Source organism: Pyrus communis, chromosome 13 (genome assembly GCF_041283825.1).
Source record: "Pyrus communis isolate YQ-2024b chromosome 13, ASM4128382v1, whole genome shotgun sequence".
NCBI lineage: Eukaryota > Viridiplantae > Streptophyta > Magnoliopsida > Rosales > Rosaceae > Pyrus > Pyrus communis.
In genome coordinates, this window is record NC_142577.1 from 26,652,565 (window position 1) to 26,671,611 (window position 19,047).

The 19,047-nt window shown below is 38.7% G+C and overlaps 2 protein-coding genes across 4 annotated transcripts; both read right to left on the reverse strand.

Moving 5' to 3' along the window:
• Positions 1-592: 592 nt before the first annotated feature.
• LOC137737036 (uncharacterized) lies at positions 593-4,741 on the reverse strand. Its single transcript, XM_068476385.2, has 4 exons — positions 3,758-4,741; positions 3,470-3,648; positions 1,363-1,437; positions 593-1,248 (listed from the first exon to the last, which is right to left on the reverse strand). The coding sequence occupies exons 1-4, from the start codon at positions 4,422-4,424 to the stop codon at positions 862-864; spliced, it is 1,308 nt and encodes a 435-aa protein (XP_068332486.1). The 5' UTR covers positions 4,425-4,741; the 3' UTR covers positions 593-861.
• A 5,375-nt stretch (positions 4,742-10,116) lies between these two features.
• LOC137737027 (AMP deaminase) lies at positions 10,117-16,671 on the reverse strand. 3 transcript variants are annotated; one of them, XM_088682833.1, is made up of 20 exons: positions 16,089-16,671; positions 15,487-15,680; positions 15,370-15,388; positions 14,794-14,886; positions 14,433-14,608; positions 14,239-14,290; positions 13,950-14,077; positions 13,695-13,874; positions 13,451-13,518; positions 13,226-13,368; positions 12,969-13,030; positions 12,564-12,677; positions 12,187-12,327; positions 11,602-11,754; positions 11,452-11,505; positions 11,266-11,376; positions 10,966-11,139; positions 10,806-10,886; positions 10,597-10,695; positions 10,117-10,511 (listed from the first exon to the last, which is right to left on the reverse strand). In XM_088682833.1, the coding sequence occupies exons 1-20, from the start codon at positions 16,585-16,587 to the stop codon at positions 10,443-10,445; spliced, it is 2,610 nt and encodes an 869-aa protein (XP_088538959.1). In that variant the 5' UTR covers positions 16,588-16,671; the 3' UTR covers positions 10,117-10,442. The 3 variants fall into 3 exon arrangements, with proteins under 3 accessions (XP_088538959.1, XP_088538958.1, XP_068332471.2); XM_088682832.1 differs by having other exon boundaries at positions 13,950-14,068; positions 14,794-14,940; XM_068476370.2 differs by having other exon boundaries at positions 14,794-14,940.
• Positions 16,672-19,047: the final 2,376 nt, after the last annotated feature.

The window sequence follows — 19,047 nt, forward strand, 5'->3', positions numbered from 1 at the left end:
ATACCAAACAGATATATTATTTATACAATTATATCTAGATATTTTAGCCAAGATAATTTCTGAGATTGACATAACTCCTCAGTTTGGTAATTGAGATTTGAAATAAATAGTAGTGGTGAATGAGTTATTCCACCATCTCCCTCCATGAAGAATTTCTATTAAATAAAATATAAAAAAAAATAAAAAACCTTCAATTTAATAAATAATATGTCAAAATATTTTTGATTAAAATTAAGAGTATTATTGTCATTTTATTTTTATTTAACGAAAAAATTTCACAGAATAACTAAAATGATTGATAATGAACAAACTCAAAAACCAATTCTAAAAATTTTAAATCTCAAGACCAAAGTAAAAAATTATGTCAATCTTAGAGACTATTTTAACTAAAAAAAACCTTATATTTTCATTTGTTCAAAACAGCACACACTGTTCAAATAATCAAATACAAAATAACAACTTTAATTTCTCTGACAAACAGTATGAGCAACTGTAAATTATTTGCATACAGATTCGAGGGTCGAGACTCAACACGGATAAGTAAACCCAAACACGAACCATTTCCATCATAAATTGTAGTCGGACGAAGAAATTTAATCATCAGGCATCAGGCACCGCCGCACCGGGGTTAATTAAAGTCAAACAATGTCCCAAAAATACTTCAACATCTTTATATCTTTGGAGGTTTTCCAACACAAAACACATTAACTGAACGACAGACGACCAAAAACCATCCCAGGTGGTGAGTCCGTCAACCGCCCACATCGAAAAACCATGTTTCATGCAATGCGGCAAACGTCTCCACCCCACCGCCCCATACAAAAACTAGAAAGAAACATTCTACAGAGACTGAAAGTACCATTATGAAGCAACTCCAACGTTGGCCGAGGTATGACCCTCTTGAGCTGCACCTTGGTGGTTGTATGAGGACCCGCCACCCCTACCGCCCCTTCCCCTATTGTTATAGTAGGGTCTTGGATAATAACTTCCTGGCTGGTCGTAATACTGGTTGCGACCATTCTGGAAGGAACCACCTCCTCTGCCATTACCTCGACCTCCACGGCCATTAGCGTAACCTCTACGGCCACCTCCCCCACGACCACCTCTTTGGTTTTGGTATGGTCTGCGAGAAGCATGCTGTTGCTCGAATTCTACATCTCTCTGGTTGTAGTCTGCTTCTGTTTCTAGCTGAACCTGTTCTTGTTGAGCTGAGACAGCCTCCGACTGATTTTCTTTCACTACTTCATCCTGCAAAGAAAGAACCTCCCACATTCAATAAACTAGATGCAAATTCCAAAAAAAAATTGACCTTAAAATGCTAAAATAAGAAGAACCAACTGTCGAATGCTATGCTGAGAGCACCTTCTGAAGTTCCTCTGTATGACTCGATTGGCTATCACCAGTATCATGTCCTTGAAAATTTGCAGTGTCTTCAACCTACAGAGCATTTAAAGAAAATTCAATGCGTATTGCTTGACCAAAATCTATCACTCAGTCAACAATAACAGGAAAAAAATCAAATAATCATTTTACACTTACTTATAGTTGATTAAACAACTTTCATTAAGTTTGAAGATTTCATGCTAATAATTTCTTGTTCCTAACAACTTCAAACAAATATGGTGTAAAGCACGCAAAAAGATAGCAGAAGTTGAGAAAGGGGGTGACTGAAAGATGGGACGGAGTGCGACTGTTAACAGCCCATATAGGGATGGATGCTAGTGCTAGTAAGATGAGGAGGTGTGTGACCAGAAAACAGCACAGCAATGAACTTGAAATAAAGAAAACGACGCCAAATGTATTGTCAAAAGGAAACTAGTAAAAATTGCATTCTCACTTGTTTATCATCCACGCTCGGGTAAACCAAAAAATAAAGGAAAAGAAAGCCACAAAATTACCATACCTAATAGAAACTTCGAAAAGATAAAACAGAGCTTTAGTATATCTGGAGATATAATAACAAAGAGAAAGGTGGCCATGCATTAGATAATCTTGAATCCAATATTTAGATTGATCACGATGCACTTGTTTACATCACCCCGCGCATGCAAAGAAGGCTGATGCTAAAACAGATGTTTCTTTATATTCTTTATTTATAAATTAACAACCACAAACACTTTTCTACCTCTGACCTTAAGAAGTAAAGAGAGTAAAATACTACACAGCCAGAAGGAGACACAGTACCTCTTTAACCATTGCCTAATCAAAGTTTTAGTTGTTGCATAGAAATTCAAGAATGTCAGTCACGTGGCCCCCAAAGTAGGCAAGCATAAATTATCCATACAAAGAAAATAGCATTTCCTATTGATTTGTCCCCTGGACTGAACTTATTCGGATTCTGAATTATTCATCAATACACTGTTCCCAACAACTAGCAAAAGTGGACGAGTTCAAATACCTCCTTCACAAAGTCCGAAGTTGCATTACTTTACTATGCATAGTTCATCTGTGAAGGAGATAATGATGTTTTCATTTGCATTAATAACCAAAAAAAAAAGACTCCTATTAATCTCAAACCAAATACACCCGTGCATGTTGAAAGATTCTAATAATTATTAGGCATAGTGTTAAGAATAATTGGGATTCTTGTCCTACATATACGAAGCACATAAAAATTTCACGGATCATTGTTGGGAAGGGGAGGGCACATATTCCCATACACAATACACAGCAAGAATAAAAACTTCTGATGTCCAATAGATAAAAACAAATCTTTGTGAGACCTAATTATGCTTGCGGTTCAAACAATCTTAGTTTCATGTAGCACCAAATACCAATTTCATGTTGGTCAGTTTAAATAAAAAGCATCATTCACTATTTCATGGTTTCCCTAAACCCTTAACTTGCGTCTGGAAGGGTAGGTAGTAGCCAACAACTCATTCCTTCATAAGACTGTTAATACCGACTTCCAGTTTCCGGTCAAATTAAACCCTTTTTAAACTTGTGAAAGCTATTACTACACCTGAGAGTAATAGAGTTGAATCAGATCACTATATCTTAGAGTTCAAGGTTGGCATCACCCACAAGAGAAGCAGTAGCACGAATAAGAAAAGACAAAGCCAACAGTTCTTAAAACTTTCAAAATAAAAGAAAGTTCAGTACTCATGCTACATTGTCCACCTAACATGCATCCATGTTTCAGCGTTTTGACTGCCAGATTCAATAGCTTGCCACGTAACCAACCCAAATCCACCATTTTGGAGACTGTCTCTGCTTGCTTCAACGGCAACTATTTCTATGCAGTTATAAGCAGAGATGCTGAAATAGTCTTTACTTTTATTCTTTTAACACCAACAGCAACTCAGAAAAATATAAAACAATATCTCATAAGAAATACCACAATAATACAAATCATATGCCTCACAATCAAAACACCAAAACCATCATAATGAATTAAGCCCCAAATTGTTAATAGAACAACTCAAAGCATATCACAAATGACGAAAATTTACAACTAAATCAATAATACCTTCTGCTGGAAATCCAACTGGACAGGCACCTCAACAGGCAAGATAGGCTCATGTACCGGCACCTGAAATGGAGCATAGTTCCCTGCAGCTGCTGCGGCCGAAACTTCTTTCATTTGCGGCGTTGTGGTAAAGTAGTCCGAAGCCATAATCTTACTGAGCCTCTCTCTCAAGCCCGCATCTGCACACAAATTAAACCATTGATGTCAACAAAGAAGCCACATAGAAAACAGAATTTCAATCATTTACAAAAACCAACTAAATATTTCACAAAAAGATAGAAACTTTACATGTCACATTGGAATTCGGCTCAATGGGTTGCTCCGACTTAGCGAGCCAACGCTTGGCGTGTTCGAGGCATTGCTGCAACGCATTCTTATGGGACAAGCTGGAATCGCCGGGCCGCGAGATCAAAAATCCACCGAGAGACGAAATCAAATCCAAGTCCCTCGGGGCCAGCATCTCAGTGTCGTCGTCAGTGATGGTATCGTAGGTCAAGCAGCATTCTCTCTCGTGGGTCCTGGTTAGAATAATCCGGGTGAAGTCACTCTGCGACTTCACGTCGAACAAGGACCCAAAGTAGAGCAGATTCAGAAGCTCTTCGACGGCGGCAGCTTGGCAATCGTCCGATTCACTGGGCTGGACAACATTGGGCTTATCATCGGAGATAGGCTGGGTAGAGGCGGATACCTGATGGCGCTGCACGGCGAGGCTTTGCTCTTCGGCGACGGCGTCAGCGAGAGGCTGTCGAAGCTTCTCGAGCTCTTCGATTAGGGCAAAGACGCCGGACTTGGATTTGAGGACGCCCTCCTGCTCCTTGTTGAGGACCTTGCCTTGGGCAAGAGACTCCTCCATCTGGATTATGCGGTTCTGCTTTTTGCGGAGGGCTCGGATGCGCTTGTTGATGAGGCTGAGGACTGGTCCATCGGAGAGGTCCGAAGCCGCCGTGGCCTCCATTTCGGCTGCTGCGGAAGTTCTACGGTTTTGTAATTCGGGTTATCGGAGAAGCACCACCAGGCGGCGGCGTGGTGGTAAGGGTTTTGGAGATAACGAAGCGGCGGGAGGGAATTTGGGAAGGGAGAGAGGGAGAGAGAGGGAGGGGTAGAGGTGGAATGAAGGGTATTTGGCCCTTTGGGAGATGGTTTGCCAAATATTAAATAGGAGGTGAAATGTATTAGGAAAATATGTTTTCATTTCAAAAATGAATAAAGTTATACTTTCAGTACATATACAAGTTGTGTAGGCTAACTATGCCATAACAAGTTTCTAACTAAGAGGAATCTTATTATAACAAATTAACAGTTTTCCTTAACCTCTAAGTATTATCCTTAGAATATGAGTTTACAATATTGCCCTTAATATCCTTCCTTAAAAGAAACTGCGAAACTCGAAGTTGAAGTTTGTCTTGGAGAAACAGAAATCTGGACTTAGATAGAGATTTGGTACATATTAGCCACTTGATATTGGGTGCAGATGAAGTGAAGGCAGACTGGTTTGGCCAAGACCTTTTTCCGAATATAGTGATAGTTGGTCTCCACATGTTTCGTCCGAGCATGAAAGATAGGATTATTGGCAAGAGATATAACAGAGACATTGTCACACCAAAGTTGAGGAGAACAAGGCAGACAATAGCCTATATCAGTAAGCAGTTTACAAATTCGAGTGATTTCAGAGAAAATGTTTGCAAGGGGCCGATACTCGACCTCTGTTGAAGAACGAGCTACAGTTGGTTGCTTTTTAGCACTTCAACTGATAATGGAATTGCCCCTAGTAGATCGCCTATCCAAAGTACAACCAGGCCAATCAGCTTCTAAGAAAGCTGTGATATAAGGAGTGAAGAACATTTAGAAAACCAGAGGCCAAGGTCAATGGTTCCTTTGAGATACCTAAGTTTTCTCATAACAGCTTGGAAATGAGAAACTCTGGGAGTATGCATGAACTAACACACAAGATTAACAACAAAACTGAGACCTGGGCATGTCCAGGTTAGGTATTGGAGAGCACCAACCAAAGATCAATATTCAGAAACATTCTCAATAAGAGGAGAGTCATGATCAATATTGGAGGTGTTGAGTGGTGTACTGCAAAATTTGGCTCTAACCATTTTGGCTTTAGTTAACAGATCCAAAATGTATTTCGTTTGAGATAGGAAAATTCCAGTAAAAGACCGTTTGACCTCAATGCTAATAAAATAGTGCAAAGCTCCAAGATCTTTAATAGGAAACATAGTACTGAGCTGTTTGATCACAGTTTGACAAGCTGTAGAGGAAGTACCAGTGACCAGAATATCGTCCACATAAACATAATGAAAACCAAGGAATGATCATTTTTCACAAAGAGAGAATGATCACTTTGAGAGCCAATAAATCTGAGAGAATGAAGTGCAGCAAGTAACTTATCATACTAGGCTCAAGGAGCCTGTTTCAGGCTATCTAAGGATTTATGGAGCTGACACACATGTTTTGGTTTGGTAGAGTCTTCAAATCCAGGAGGCTGCTGCATAAAAACAGATTCAGAGAGAGTGTCGTGCAAGAATGCATTGCTGACATCGAGTTGGCTCAAAAACCAGTCAAATTGAGCAGCCAGAGTGAGTAAGATTCGGATTGTCACATATTTAGCCACATGGTTAAGTGTAATCAAGACCTTCATGTTGGTGAAAGCCTTTGGCAACAAGCCATGCCTTGTATCGATCTATAGATACATCAGGATTCTGTTTGATCCGGAAAACCCATTTGCAGCCAACAATGTTCTGAGAGGAATGCTAAGCAATAAGTAACCATGTGCCAGTATTGAGGAGAGCATTAAATTCCTCATGCATTGCATGACGCCAATGTGGATGCTTGGAGCTTGTAGATAGGTTGTGGGAGTAATCTGGTGACAAATGAGAGGGTAAGGGATGTTAAGTTGTAGTGAGAGCTTTAGGCTTGTATATACTGGACTTAGATCGAGTTTGCATAGGATGAATGTTAAATGGTGATGGGGAATGATCACTAGGTACATAATCTGATGAAGGTACAAGTGGGGAAGTGGGATTAGATTGAGGTGCAGATTGAAATGAGGGTGAGGATGCTGCAGATGGTATAGGTGGTGGAGATGTGGTAGGAATGAAGGTAAAGGTTAAGGTTGATCATATGGCAGAAGATGGGATGAGAGGATGAGGTTAGGAAATAGAGGAATAATGGTAAAGTTAATGGAATGGAAAGGTGCACTCATCAAATAGTATATGCCGAGAGATATAAATTCTCCTTGTGATGGGATCAAGACATTTGTACCCCTTATGGTTGAGACTATAGCCCAAGAAAACACAAGACTTACTATTGGGACCCAACTTAGATGAGGTATAAGGCTTCAACCATGGGAAACACATACATCTTGTGGAAACTGCATATGAATTCATGAGCATTCTATTTTCTAATTTCTTGGCAAAGCATGGTATCCAACACAACTATCTTGTCCACACACCCTATAACAAAATGAGTGTGCAGAAAGTAAACACATACATCTTGTGGAAACTGCACTGACCCTTTTGGCATCATCTAAAGTTCCTCACCATGCTAAAAGGGTCAGTGCAGTTTCCACAAGATGTATGTGTTTACGTTCTGTACACTCATTTTGTTATAGGGTGTGTGGACAAGATAGTTGTGTTGGATACCATGCTTTGCCAAGAAATTAGAAAATAGAATGCTCATGAATTCACCACCAGAATCAGATCTCAAAGCAATAATCTTAGTGCACATAATATTTTCAACCATAGATTTATATTACATGAATATGGACAGTACATCAGATTTATATCTCAGAGGATAAAACCAACAATATCTGGTAAAATCATCCATAAATATGACATAGTACCTGAAACCATCATGAGACAATATAAGTGAGGGTCCCCAAACATCTGTACGAATGAGTTATAGTGGTTTCCTTGTGGTACAGGTAGTGGATACAAAGGGTAGTCTAGAAAATTTTTCTAATGCACAATATAAGCAAAAAGATTTATTCGTATTCTGTAAAACTGAGATACAAGAATGAGAATCTAGTTTATTGATAATCTTGACTGAAGGGTGACCCAATCATCTATGCCAAAGGTTCCTTGAAGCTTTTATGGTAGCAGTGAGTGTTGTATGCTTGTCATCAGTTTTAGAAAAGTGATGAAATGGATAGAAAACATGCTGAACATAACCTTTAAAACGCATAAAAGATCATTCACAGTGAAGTGAAATGGATAAAGATGCATGAAACAGTGATTATCAATTAAAAATTGATTTGCAGAGAGTAAATTATGTTTCAAATTAGGCACATATAACACATTCTGGAGTGCAAAATTGCTATGTGAAGTGTTAATAGAAGAAGAACCAGAGTGAGTGATAAGCAAACCTTTGCCATTACCAATGTACACTTGTTCAAGGCCTGTTAGATGAAAAATTAAACCAAGCTCCATGATTGTAACGATGATTGTTGCCTCGATTGAAATTATTGAACCTTTTATTATTATTTAGCCTAAAATTTCCACGATTGTTGTGGTTGCCTCGATTGAAATTTCGATCCAGTCCACAACTTGGAGTGTTGAAAGAAGATGAATTATGAGCAACATATCCTTGAGAGGTAGAGTGAACAGGTAAAGGAAGAATACGAGTGAAGGTGTTGTAGGACTGAAAGGATGACACCAGTGCACTTTGCTTGCGATTATTCAGTTGGATCTCTTTACTGAGAAACAAACCATGTAACTCATCAATTTTTGTGAAACCAAGGCGAAACTAAATTGCATCCACAAAAGAGTCAAATTCTGGAGGTAAGCTGTGAAGAATCACAGAGATTAATTCAGAATCTTCAACTGGAGCACCAGTACTGGTAAGAGCATCATCGATTTCCTCAGTGCATTGAACATATTGAGCAGCAATGAGATTCCATTTAGTGAGACTGCGAAGGCGAGATCGGAGTTTGTGGATGTGAGAGTGTAAGGTGGCGGTAAGACGCAACTTCAATTTGGCCCATAGTTCTCAAGTTGAGGAAATTCCAACAATATAGGGAATTAGGGATTCAGAGAGAGTTGAGTTAATCCAGATGAGAATGTTTTGATCATTCTCAAACCAAGCAATACGCTGCGATTTCCTGAAGAATCAGTAAGAAATTGAGGCGCGTGGGCAAAGAGCCATCAATCAAACCTATGAGATTATACCGACGAAAGTGAAGAGAGCACTCCATGTCAGGTAATTGGTAATGGTGAGCTTAATCGGAACCATAAAGCTAATGTTCTGAATTGTAATTGAAGCAGAGTTCGAAGAATTAGGATTTGAGGATGCAGTCGGAGGATGAATCTGAGAATCTGATGTCGATAAAGGAGAGGCGGAGGTCGTCATGGCCATAAAGACAAAGAAGAAAAGAACTCAAAGACGATCAAGATTGGAAACAAGCAAGATTGGAGACTAGCAGATCGAAGACGATCAATCTGCAAGAAAGCACAGAGATAAGCACACAAAGATAAGCGGGAAATTTTGGATCAAATAGAGAGAAGTTGTGAGACGTCGACAGGTGATACCATATTAGAAAAATTATTTTTCATTTCACAAATGAATAAAGTTACACTTTTAGTATATATACAAGTTGTGTAGGCTAACTATGTCATAGCAACTTTCTAACTAAGAGGAATCTTATCGTAACAAACTAATAGTTTTTCTTAACCTCTAAGTATTATCCCTAGAAGATGAGTTTACAATATTGCCCTTAATAAAATGTTTGGGGCACAATACGAACACAATTTTTATGGGTAAATACGTTGCTACTCCAAAAATTGTATACTTTTCAGCTATTTTTCCCTTTAAAAATATAGAATTAAAATTTTAAGAGAAATGTTAAGAAGATTCTCCTAACAGTAGGATTTTGTATAGACTTATTGTCAACTCAATATTTTGTACAATTTTTTACAATATTAGCATGAAAAATTAATGTTAAACTGTGTAGTAGGTGGAAGTTCATAAAGAGTTTCACTTCGATAAAATCTCTTTCGTATTTTTCAAATTTTAAAATGTTAATAGTAATTTCTTTTAAATTTTCTTTTTGACAAAAGATAATGTTAGCAACCTAAATTATTGGTTGTAATGATTGTTTTCGCTAAAATACATAGACCTGTTATTTGTTTGACACTGCAGTAAAGTGTCATTCGCCTTTTTATGTGTTTTTGAATGTTTTCTGATTTGGATGAGTGAACGAGTGACTTGGGATTTGGTGGTTTGACGGTCTGGCACCGAATGTAACGGTTTTGAACATTGTATTTGTGACTAGTTCTTCCCACTGATGAGAAATGCCAGCAGGATACTCTCCGGATGAAGATTCTGGAATCTTCAAATTGTGTTTATTCATCGTATATTATGCAGTCAGTTTTTGTTAAATACTATTCATATTTAATTTTAAATAAAAATATTTAAAATGATTTCTGATCGCATGATGTACGATAAACAGACACAATTTGAGGATTCCCAGATCCGAATCCGGAGAGGATCCTCATTCACATAGATCCGATCCTAATTGACGGACCATGGAGCCCTGAAAAACTTGCAACCGTTGTAGGCACCGGCTGTGCGTCCGCCGGAGCTTACAATCGTTGCAACCCAAAAACATGGGAATCTAAATCGGAAGACAAACATCATAAACATTACGATAACACGTCAATCAAATATAATTAGGGTTGGTTTCTTAAAGCTTGATAGTAGAGGTTTCGTTAACAATGGCAGAGGATGATTTCCAGGGACTCGGAGCCTATAGAAAGCCAAAGTCTACAGACTAGAACAAAACTGGATCAATATTTTCCTACGTTTCTTCCTTCAAAACTTGTACGCGACTTAAATTAGTACCGCCCAATTTCGGTTCAAAATCAGCTGAACAAGGGCCTGGGGAAGTTTTGACGTCGGCGCTAACTAAGCACTGTCATTCCATTGGAATCGGACTACTAGGAAGAAGCAACACTTTGGTACATTTGCTTCATGGATCTACTTCTTCCGGAAACCTCGCTTTTCCCGAAAAGATATACTGTATTTCGTCCTTCCAAGTCTGCAAAAAGCGGATCATTCAGCATGAAAAAGTGGAAGGGGGAGGGAGGGACGGACATTGGAGTAGTTTAACCATAAACAGTTACCTCATGTCGAAAGGCAATCCTCGAATGGGGCACGTTTGACTTCTGCATATCGTTTCCTTCAGGTCCTCTCAGGAAGTACTTGCTACCAAGCCAATGAGCCTGCACGAGGAGAAAAAAGGAATTAATCACGGTGAAAGCCTTTTAGGGTATTAATTGGATGGTTCATATTTCTCAGGAACACAGAATTTTCCTTTGGTGAATTTCCTCACCTTTGCTACATGTGAAAATCCTGATTGATAGACAGAATTTCTAGCTATCTCGCAGAGGTCACAAGCACTGAGCTTCCATACCTGCATCACACTGATTTGATAAGATGCACATTACACGGCCATGACTATGAAGACTGGCAAAGATCATAAATCAACAAACCTGTGCTGCAACACTATATTCTTCCACAAGTGGTTCTTTTGTCAAATGAATTTGGAGAGGATCATCACTTGAGAGTGAGACATTTAGACCACGTTGGAAGAACATAGGAAAGGGGTTGCGATGGTAATCCAAGAAAAGGGAATTGTTGCTCAAAGGTGACATTGCCAATCCAACCTGCAGTTAGAGGAGGTTACTAATTGTATTGATATCACATATAATGTAGAAGCAAAGGTCAATAGCAAACTGGAAATGAAACTAAATGGCATGGACAAATAAGCGAATCAAGTCACAAGAGCTAACCTGTGCCAGATAATACAGATACTGCAAAACAGGGGTTTTTCGAAGATTAATCCCATGAGAAATATTATGGCATACAAGGAATCCAGCAGCCAAATGGTCAACATCACCCGCCTGCATGACATAAAAATCATGAGATCACAATCATCACTAAAGAGTAATACCTGTGTTTAGGCTGCAGACAATAACCTCTCCACAGTGAGGCCGAAATTTGATTGTTTGCATTCCTTTAGATTCACGCAGCTGAAACAAAGGAAAACAAGAGAGCGAAACCAATTTCAATATCACCCAACTATAATTGATCATCGATTTCATTTAAAAGGATATGGAGTTGCTAACCTTATTAAGAGTGTACAAGTTTGCATAGCAGTAATATGCATAATAAGAGTATGCAGGATTGAATTCATTAGTCCATTCAGATGGTGTTGGCATATGTTTAGTTGGACGGCGTTCTGGTTTACTTTCATCATCTACAACGTCAAAACCCACCACCTGTTTCAAATGGATTGCCACGTTAGCACATCTGGTATAATTATTGCAAAGCTACAAGTATTAAGATTCTCACCAGCTGGAAATTTATGGTGGATGACTTTAAGGGTATAGAAGGTTCATCCTTTATTGTAAATGATTGCTAGAATTTATCACCTTCTACGTTGTAAAACTACAGACTGTCGATACTACGGACCTCTACCTAGTTTTTTGTACAATTCTTCACTTTGAGTATTTGGGAAAATGCATGTTCAAGCATAGGAAACATAATATTTTCTTGATTTAAGAGTCTTTTACCCAACTAAAACCATCATTTAAGTTATTTCAGGGGATTTGATCATGAAATTCTCTCGACACACAAAACTATCTAGCACAACTCTAAAATTGTATTTCTAATGGATAAGTGGCATCTATGTATCCAGAAGTTTGACCAACCTGCATCAGGAACAAATGTAGTTGAGGATGGGAGTTTGGATCAACTGTAGCTTCAAAGAGTGGCACGAACACGTTGTCTAAAATATTCTGGAAAGAGGTGACAATTCCCATCTTTTTGTAGATATTGTACAACCGTGGTAGCTGCAAATTTTGATTATTACTAAACCTTGTGAGGTCATGTAAAATAGGTGCATATTGATGAGCCAAATTCCAACCACACATAGGCGCAGGCTATATCTAATGATATGAGCCCAGCGCAGTAAGAACAACGCCATCAATAGTACAAGATCCGCAGGGCAGACAAACAGTTGACCACTCACACAACAGAACAGAAAAAGAAAGAAAAGAAAATGATAAAGTAAGAAATATTTAGATACCTGTATTAACCAGACAGCATTCTCACTATAAATTTCATTGTTAACAAACCAACTAGCCAACTGATCCCACTCACTTTGTTTTCTTCCATAAACTGAAATCCTGTACTCTGCCATCTGAAAAAAAAGATGAATGATATAAAAAGTTTACTAACAATCTTTCTTTTATAAATAACTCATACAAGTACAATATTTCCTGAAGTTTATGGGCATTCATCAAAACATACCATTACATGATAACCCACTTAGAGAAATACTTTACTAAAATTAGCACAGGGAGGAAGAGAGGGTAACAGAGAGAGAGAGAGAGAGAGAGAGAGAGAGAGAGGGAGAGAGAGAGAGCCCTGAACAGATAATTTACGTTTTCCAAGACCATATAAAGTAAATATAAAAGTTCAAATAAAAAACCTGGTATTTGCTGGCTTCAAGATCTGACAAAACTTCTTTTGTCACTTCTGCTAAAAACCGCCCTGCAATTTTTACAAATAATCAAACCAATTTTGTGAGACACGAGCAGAAGGAATAGAATAAGATTAAGAGAAAGGTGCAATATAGGTTGCGTTGCATTAGGATGCAGTTGATTTTGAGATGCACATCCTTCCCAGCAGAAAATAGTGTAGATGAAGTTACTGAAATCAAGGGCTTCACATTCATTGTGATCATACCTTGGATAAGATTGTCCTGCTTCAAGAATATTTCACGAAGTCTGCTCTGTCCACATGGATTATACTTTAGGTTGAATTTGTCAAATCGATGGAAAGTACTCTTATCCGCATGAACATCCAATAAGTCAACATTCAGGTCATGCCTAAAATGCAAAACACGTCAGTTACAGAGAGATAGAGTCTATAATTGACAGATACCTATAACACAGTCAAGGTTAACCGTACCCTGTCAAGTCCAAACTCTCAAAAACTTCCTTAAGTGTAAGATATTTTCCATCTCTGAATATGACAACCTGCCCAGTTTAAGTTGAGCACCATAGTAAGGAAGTAAAATTTAACTGTTGTTGAGAAACCAAATGGCCATGGCTTCTCTTTAAAGTTTAAATCCATGACCAAAAATAACAGTGCTGAAACAAATATTCAAAGCAAGTTCAGTAAACGAACAACTATAAAGGGATATAGTATCTACCTCATCAGGTTCTTTTTTTAGCTTTGACTTGATGAATGAGAGGAGATGCTTCTGGTTCATGCAAGCAGAATGATGCACATGTGTATCAACTTTTCTAACATTGTAAAAATCACGGTGTGGTGCACTCTTCTGAGCTAAAAATTCCATATCCGCATTTAGCAACAGATGAACACGAAATTTCTGCATGATGTTCAGACAAGTCATAATAGAGACCCAAAACATATGTCAAGACAAACACAAATTTAATGAACCAACCTCCTCAAGAAATCGCAACCTATGATGGCATGCAGAGCGAACATTTCCAATAGACATAACTTTTAGAAGATAATGCATATCCGTGAAAAATTCCGTTGCACTTGCAACAGGGAATACATCTACAGGGTCTGCAGAAAATAAATTTTAGTAAAAGGTAAGGTCTTAGAAGGCAAGATTTCTTCGCTCAAGTAGCTAAAAATACTCACACAAGAGTAAGCCCATTTGACAAAGTCAGACACCTAATAATGTATCACTTATACTAAACTACAAATTACATTTTAGTGCTTACCCTTTTCACTCGCATAAACATGTATGACACCATCTTCCATCCTAAAGCAATGCTGCAAGAAAAGTTTGAAAGAAATAAGGAATTAAACAAAAACTTAATGACAATATAATTCAGTTGGACACTCCAAATCCCTACAGATTCTACATGCTGCAAGGAAGGAAGGAAACATTATAAATGAGCAGAGAATGACTCACAGTTGATGCTTCCACAGGATCAAAATGAAATGGGTCACTTTTCTTCTCTGATGCAATAGATTCTAGCCTAGCGACCATCCATGGAGCAACCTCTTCCTTGTAAAGATACCTCTTACGCAGATCCAAGCATTCTTGAATCATCTTATGTACTTCCTCTTCTTCTTTGCTTATTGACTCTGAACATAATTGTTTCGAAAAATCACAATGGAATCACAAGTTATTAGCCATCATTCAATGATATATTTCGTCATAGGTTATGACTAAATGTGTGTTTTAATTCACTTGCCACAAAAGCAGCCTTTCTATGATTACAAAGTCAGAATCGAATATGCTGCAACATTAATGAAGTCATTGGAATTACCACGCATTGATGAAGTCATTGGTGAAACTATGCTGGTAAAATTTAGATCCTTCTTCACCGCGTGTGCTGAAGCTGTATCTACCTTTCCATCACCTTGATGATCCACAACAGATTTTGCTTCACTTAATGTCATTTGATACATTTGACCTAGTATAAAATTCTTAACATCACTTTTATGTAGAAGTGCAGAAGAACCTTGAAGGTATGAATTTACATCCTGCAAATCCAATTACTAGTAAAATGGGTGGGTTCTAGATGCTTTTGTTTCATCAAGAGGGCCCTATACTACTCAAAGTAAACATGTATCATGTATAGTGAGATTCTTATGTGCTGTAGTACAATCTGTTGATATTTTAGCCATACACACGCAACAGTTCTCATTTCAAAAAAGGTTCCAGGCAATTTCTACATTTCTTACTTTATGATAAGTACAGTATTGGCATTCATTATAGGATGATTATTTACAGTATCTATTTCGTCATTGTCAAGAATGGATTCTTTATGAACATGGCATGACCAGGTAATTGTCTGAATCTATTGGTTTGCATCATTGCTTTCAACCCTTCGCATCTGTACCTTCATTTTGGTAAACTGACTGAAAACAAAAAACAAAATAAAAAATAATGATCATTTTCCAATAAGCATCAAGGCAAAGCATGGGAAAAAATAAGCTAGGATTAAAGGCACACGTACAGCTATGGAATTATCTAAAGCATCTGCATTCCCGTAGTTGAAAATATCGTCATCTTCATTTGCATACTCAGTTCCTTCCTCGTCGGAGTCTCCAATACTTTCGAGGGCATTTCCAGCCTGGGATCTCGGAGTCATTAACCTACCAATTGGTGTCCTTGTATTGGTACTAGAGTGAGTAGCAGACTGACCCTCTCCTACAAAAAGCAAGATGAAATAAAAACACAAAGCTAATTGGGATTGATCAAGTACCCAAAACCCTAAAGGCCACATTTGATGCCTAATATTGGATTGGATTAGATAGCTCACTAAATTCAAGAAGAAATGAATGCCAAGTTCCAAGCTTTGTCCAATTTGATGGTAGAAGATGGATTAGTGAAGTCGGAAACTTATCCCTTCTAATCCCGGATTGAAAGTATTGAGTTTTCTTCGTGACTAATCCATTTCTACCTACAATATTTTGAAAGTTGGCCTCCATTTCCAACCCTAGTCACATTTTACCAAAAAAAAAAAGCAATTTTTCTGAAAATATCATTTCCTATGAAAAATGTCCGCAATTTAAGTTAAAATACTGAGAAATACAAGTAGAAGCTTAGAACGCAAACCGTTTCTCTGATCGGTCCGAAGAAGCGGAAGCCCGGAGGGAATGAAATTGAGCTTGTCCAACGAAGAAGAAACCCCTGGAGATCCAAAATTGCGTGGCCGATCGAACCTAGCTTCCTCTTCCACCCAATCGCCGCTCCTCATAGCCACATTGGGCAGCGAAGAAGATATCCTATACGAGTGAAGAGCCTTATCTTCCACCGACCTCGGCCGCATCTTCCGATCAATTGCCACGTCAGCGACCTCGCCGTCGGAATCAAACCCTCGCTCATCTTCGTCATCGTTGTAAACTTCTTCCTCTTCGGCTTCGACCGCGGCGCGGTTGCCGGAAACTCGATTAGGCTTGCGGCGGAACTCAATGAGGCGCTGGAGGACCTGATCGACGCTGCGCTTGTGAATGTAGAAGGCGGAGATGGCCATGAGGGAGGCGCCGACGAAGGCCGCCATGGCTAAGTGCACAGAGGAAGCCGAAGGAGCTGAGGATGCGGAGGACGAGTCCATCGGAACTCGGAACGCGGACTCTCGCGCGTTTTGTTCGATTAAAGCTTCTCAGGTGAGAGCTGACGACGGAGGAGTTGCGTACGGTCGTTTGGTAGACTGGGCTTTTATAGGGAACCCGAGGGTTTAAGAGTGGGACCCAGGACTCTAGCCAATGTGTCGAAGAACCCGATGTTGGTGGGACCCATGTTCCACGTGGAGTGCATATGTTGTACCAACTGTTTAATATTTGAGTTAACATTTTCATCCAATGGTGGAAACTAAAAGTGGGCTTCGGACTGCTCCAACTCGGTCATAGGGCCGGGCCTTACTCGTCATATTTTTAAATACGAAACGTTTGGGCCTTGCATATTAGGCACTGGCCGAAGCTCATTCGGCCCAATATAAATAGATTTTATTAGGGGGTGGGCATTTAGAACCACGAACCAAATTGAACCGTACCGAACGGTTTGGTTTTGCGGTTTTGAAGGTTTTGGTTTTGAAACTGAACCGCAACGTACGAAACGGTTTGGTTTTAGTTTTGGCTTTTGAAAACCAAATCGAAACAGAACCGCATCACAAATATTACTAAACATTTAATTAAATGTCCATATTAGATTTCATGTTTTAATTGGTTGTTTGTTGGAATCCATACATTTATAGTATGGACTCAACCACACTAGAATATCATCATTCATCACTTTCTTTCGTTCATTAACTTGAAGGACCTTTGTTATTTTATACCATCACACACACACACATATATATGTACAAGGGTGGACTAATCTTGCTATCAAGAGTCGAACAATGATCTAATAAAGTCCACTCATTTGAAGCATGATATCACATATTCTAGTATGAAAGTTTCCCTCACGTTTAATGAATTGAAAGTTATTCAACTAGTTTTATGTTATACCTTGTATGGGACACCCTTTTGTTGCACAAACATGTTTAACATCACAACTGCATGCAGTATGCTAATTGTTTACATAACAAATGTCTTTTCCCTGATGCTGTTGTTGCAATACATGCGTAGTAGCAGTTGTTCTAATCAAACTTTTTGATGTTGTAGGAATGATTTTATTTTTATTTATAATTTCAAGAAGGGGTAAGGACTAAATTAGAGTAGGGAAGGGACAGGTCGTGTAGTTGTGATTCGTAAATTGATTCAAAGAAATTATCGCTTCATATCATAAATTGTTACGTGTTAACTGTCGATGTGCTTAAGACATAAAGATGGAGAAATGATCTTCAAACTAAACCAAATGATTTCTTTATATGATATTAAAGCAAAACTTCCCTCTTTAATGGGAATGTGGCAAGTAATACATTTTCTTGGAAATAGTCTGTCGTTTCTCTTTCCCTCTTGATTCGCATCCCTCGGGGCATGATTGCCCGATGGTGCCCCCAGGACAAAGTGCTCGCGCACCCATCCGTGGGAGCGTTTCTGACTCATAGCGGTTGGAACTCGACGGTGGAGGGGATATGTGGAGGGGTGCCGATGCTTTGCTGGCCGTTTTTCGCGGAGCAGCAAGTGAAAAGTAGGTATGCATGCACGACTTGGGGGGTAGGGTTGGAGATCTATAGCGATGTGAAGAGGGAAGGGGGTGGAGGGTTTGGTGAGGGAGATGATGGAGGGGGAGAGTGGGAAGGTGACGAGGAACAAGGCGGTGGAGTGGAAGAAGAAATTGGATATTGCTTGTGCCGAAGGAGGAGGGTCCTATGAAGATTTTCAGAGGTTCGTTGAGTACCTTATGCAGTTGTCCACGTTCGGGGCTTAATGATAAGTCGGATCTTCATTGATCATCGTCATCAGAATAGCAGCCATGCACATATAAATGCTTGCTATGATCTAAGAATATCCGATTAATTATATTGCTGAAGTTGGTATAATATAAGAATTAATTAAAATCATTGTGTATTTGTTGTTGGAGTCGTAGAAAAATCCGACAACTCTTGAGTAAATGTCGATTTGTGAATGTACTATTTTAAGAATGTACATGTTAAAGCATGGAAGCCTAACGAAATTAAGTCTCTTTTATTTTGAATGACTTCATTAGTAGTTGTATCATGATCTTTTATATAAAATTCTACAATTATTGAACTGTACAAGTGATTAAGTTAGAGACAGATTAATAGTGAAGCACTTAATTGTCCTTGACTTTAGATTGCAAAAAAAAGTTTATTATTTCTATCGCTTTGTAAAAAATAAAAAGTTTTATCATTTGTTTTGAAACAAAAATCAATCAACCACCATTTTGCCCGGCTACAAGTATATGCCTGGCTTTCTCAAAAAGTCATTTGGTTTGGTTAAAATATTATGGACTATGAAACTCAATCTGTTTGGAATCCTAGAAACAATGAGCTCGCTGACCCTCCTCTTAGTTTCAACGGTTGATTTTAGAATTCTTCTTCTTAGTCGTGGCGACGAACTCCGGCGAGCTCACCTTCCTCTCTTTTCACGCGACACCTTCTTCTCCATCT